The following is a 3,841-nucleotide window of genomic DNA, read 5'->3' on the forward strand; positions in this document are numbered from 1 at the left end:
TAACTTTGAATGTTTGCCCTTGATTCTTATTAATGCTCATAGCAAAGCAGGGCCTCACTGGAAAATGCAGCCTCCGAAAAGCAAAGGGCAACTCGCTATCACTTGGCATCAGTGGAATTCTCGGAATGAGTACAGTTTTACCTTTATAAGCCCCAAATATAATCATTGCTTCAATCATATTGTTATGCAATCTAGTTACCACACATTTTGTTCCATTAGTTGTTTTTGGTGGCTCTAATGATCTTAAAATCATGATAGGACAACCAACTTTAACTTTTAGAAGATGGGAAGGCATTCCAGAAAGCTCAATTGAATTCAAGAACTCTGTAGGATATTTCACAGCATCATCTTCATCTGCAGTAGTGTCAATAGATTTGTAAAGTTTTTCCTGTGCTGGAAAATCAGTCATTAGCATTCTCAACACATGTACCTAGTTCTTCGGGAATTACAATTGTATCTGCTACTTCTATATAAGGAAGTCGTCCATCGCCAATTCTAAGCAGAAGACTTGAAAAGCTTGCTGATTCTTAATCTCCAGTCAGATAAGCTCTCATATTTGTTGTTAGGTTTTTCACAAAGATATTTGTCCAAAGGTCAGATTACTTTAAACTTGCGTTAACAATGTTTGCCCTTCTTTTTGACACCTATAATATCCTGCAATGCTCGATCAATTGCTTCGAAAACAGTTTTATGAGCCATTGTGGCTTCATCAACAATTATTGCTTTCGTGTCTCGTATTACTTTGGCCATATTAGAGGTTCGAGTAAGAGAGCATGTAGGCTCATTCATTCTATATATATTCAAAGGCACTTTGAAAGCACTGTGCAAAGTACGGCCTCCTTCCAAAAGCGTTACTGCAATCCTACTTGATGCAGTAGCTAGCGCAATGTTTTTCTCTGACCTCATTTTTGCCAAAATTAAATTTTGTAAAAAAGTCTTCCCCGTTCCTCCAGGTGCACCAAGGAACATACTATTTTTATGGTCCCCTCTTTCACCATTTACCATTTCAAAAATTGTCAATATGGGCTGGTGTTGGCAGGCCCTATGCTGTCAAAGCAACTCCTCCCATCATTAGGACTTTGTTTTCTAAATAGCACAAAGCTTGATTGAAAATATAATCAGATACTGGAGCATCGATATAGTTTTAAATAATCATCTGACAATGCTTCTTTGAAGGTTTCCCAAAGCTGTGATGGCTTACTTGGTGAACATGCTGTCAGGATGATTGCAAATAGGCATATCATGTTTGCAGGTGATTGTGAAATATTTGCTTTTTCCATGGCTAATTGTAAATGGTCATCATTCTCCAAAAGCCCTCTGGCAAGGCAAGACTCTCTGAATGTCGAGCATATATTGCCATTAACAATTTTAAGATCATGAAATGAAGTTGGTCCTCTCACTTCGTTCAGTAGAAGTCGCAAAAAATAACACTCTCCAGCTCTTGGGTCTATTGTGTAAATCCTACCAACGGCTTGCACTTTTGAAACCAGGCCATACTCATCAACGGCATCCATCCATTGCGACGATTCCATTTCTTTGTACTTTTATTCCAAATATAATATTGTGGCAATTCGGAATACTTTAATGTCTTTGCAAAGTAATCATCTTTGCAAAGCTGGAAAAAACCTGTCAAAGTTGTATGAGGTGGGGGCCCAAGTGCAGTCTGTAATGCATTTTCCTAATTAAAGAGGAATCTTTGCCCATTCTCAAGGTGGACTGCCAAACCGACAACTGGTGGGAAATGCTCATGTGTAGGATGGCCAAGTATTCGCCATGCTGCTTCTGATGTTGACAAATATCGCATGTATTGATATTGGCTGATTTCATCAATCACCTGTGATTCTTGAGGATTGGCTTGTACATCATTTTGTAACTGGAAAACGGCTTGATCTGATCCTTTTGATATATATTTGATGCAATACTTGATGGATTTAATTGATGAACAAATTTCAACATTGATATGACAGTTGAATTGCCGCAACAAATATGGATTGTAAGGCACTACCCATTGATTGGTGATTTCTTGATCAACTCGGCGACCATTTTGCTTCATTTTTATCATGCCAATGTGACCTCCGTCTTGCGGTTTCCTTCTTCTATATTTAGGATAGGAATCCTTACCCTGTTCAGTAAATTGTAAGAACGATTTGGGAAATTCTTTGGAACATTTTTTGTCTTTCATACATGGGGAGGCTTCATTTAGGGGACCGCATGGGCCGTGGATCATGTGTTTCATGACCAGATCGTGGGATTCTTTTTCTTCGTCTCTAGAAGGAATTTCTGCAGAAATTGCTAAATCATATTCTTCTGCTCTGAGTTTATGCTCGGGAAATATCCAGAAAATAAAGTGTGCATGAGGTAAACCTCTTTTCTGATACTCAATGGTATACAACCATGCTTGCAAATTACCAAAAATTCCCTTTTTATATTTTCCATGAATTTTTTAAGTTTCAATCTAAACACTCTGGCAACAATATCTGGTCGGTCATGACTTTCCTGTCCAGCAGCCAAATTTTCAACAATTTCTGGCCAGTGTGGATTACATGTCATAGTGATTAAATAATCTGCTCTGCCATAATGTCTCACAAAGGCCATTGCATCTGACCGTTTTTCGTAAAGATATCGGGGACCACCGATATAGGTCGCAGGAAGCAGAATTCGCCGACCTAATTGATTTGGATCACCATCACCAGCAAGCAAACTATCACGTAAATTTGAGTAATTGTCAGCAAGCAGTCTTTGCTGTTCTGTTCTCAAAAACTGTAATCTTTCAGTTTCTATTTTGCAGTATGCATCTACCAAGAATTGCTCGAAGAGCCGCCTTCCAAGTAAGAGATAATTACCTTCTCTGCACATAATATGGAAAGAGTAAAACTGCAATTGCGTTATTTTGCAACTATTTCCCCCTTGCAAATATATGTGGTAGCCATCTGTTCCATATGGAAAAAAAATATAGTATATATCAAAGGATCATAGGCACGATGTAACTCTGAAATTCTCTTCAGTGCTGTCTTTAATGTCTTTATATAATGGTTATTTTCATTTAAAAAGACCGTAATTGTTTGTAGGATCTCAGCATTCAAGTGTTGATGAGCTCTCGTTCTCAATTAATCTTCATAACTATCTAAAAAGTGCACTTGGATATAGCTTGCTCTTCCATCTTCAGGTGGTAGCAGTGATCCTAGTTGATGATAGATTTGACCTTGGATCTTTACAGATGGATTCCAACCGTGAACAGATGCATCTGTGTGACCAAAGCTGGTCATGGCAAAGAAATTGTTATATTCCCTAATCCTTGACAAAAAGTGTTTGCTAAGTGAAGTTTGCCCAGTAAATAGATCATGAAACACTTCAGGTAGAGATGGAAGTGGATGTGGTGTAACTTTTCCATTTCTGCAACAAAATCCTGGTGATTTTCCTTTAAATTTTTCTGCATCACACTGACATACGTTACACATTTGTCCTAGTGCAGCCTTGCCCCATGAGTCATTATTGGGATAGAGTAATGCAGTGCGTTTAGCATTCTGAAGTTCATGTTGTCTTAGATTTTGATATATGTTTCTGTAAAAACTCAGCTGCAATTCTCTTTCTTCCTGGGACTGGTTTTGTCTTGCAATAACATTGTACAATCTATCCAGTTCATGTCTTCTTTGACTGTTAACTAAGGATTCATGTTGGCGTGACTCTCTCTGCGTTTGTCTTTGCAATGAGAGTCGATCTTCTCTTTCGGTGGAGGTCTCAGCTTGGCGTGACTCTCTCTGCGTTTGTCTTTGCAATGAGAGTCGATCTTCTCTTTCGGTGGAGGTCTCAGCTTGGCGTGACTCTCTCTCTCTCTGTGTTT

At 38.6% G+C, this 3,841-nt stretch overlaps 2 protein-coding genes across 2 annotated transcripts; both read right to left on the reverse strand.

Moving 5' to 3' along the window:
* Positions 1 to 1,118: 1,118 nt before the first annotated feature.
* LOC145241594 (uncharacterized) lies at positions 1,119 to 1,532 on the reverse strand. Its single transcript, XM_080104681.1, has one exon. The coding sequence runs from the start codon at positions 1,530 to 1,532 to the stop codon at positions 1,119 to 1,121; it is 414 nt and encodes a 137-aa protein (XP_079960807.1).
* A 146-nt stretch (positions 1,533 to 1,678) lies between these two features.
* Positions 1,679 to 2,227, reverse strand: LOC145241596 (uncharacterized). The gene has a single exon (XM_080104682.1). The coding sequence runs from the start codon at positions 2,225 to 2,227 to the stop codon at positions 1,679 to 1,681; it is 549 nt and encodes a 182-aa protein (XP_079960808.1).
* Between the last annotated feature and the right edge of the window lie 1,614 nt (positions 2,228 to 3,841).

The sequence above is a fragment of the Euprymna scolopes genome, chromosome 20, assembly GCF_053919585.1.
Source record: "Euprymna scolopes isolate OS-2025 chromosome 20, ASM5391958v1, whole genome shotgun sequence".
Classification (NCBI taxonomy): domain Eukaryota; kingdom Metazoa; phylum Mollusca; class Cephalopoda; order Sepiida; family Sepiolidae; genus Euprymna; species Euprymna scolopes.

Bases quoted from the DNA above. Each gene is read 5' to 3' on its own strand.
- LOC145241594 (XM_080104681.1), bottom strand. From the start codon at position 1,532: ATGGAATCGTCGCAATGGATGGATGCCGTTGATGAGTATGGCCTGGTT.
- LOC145241596 (XM_080104682.1), bottom strand. From the start codon at position 2,227: ATGATCCACGGCCCATGCGGTCCCCTAAATGAAGCCTCCCCATGTATG.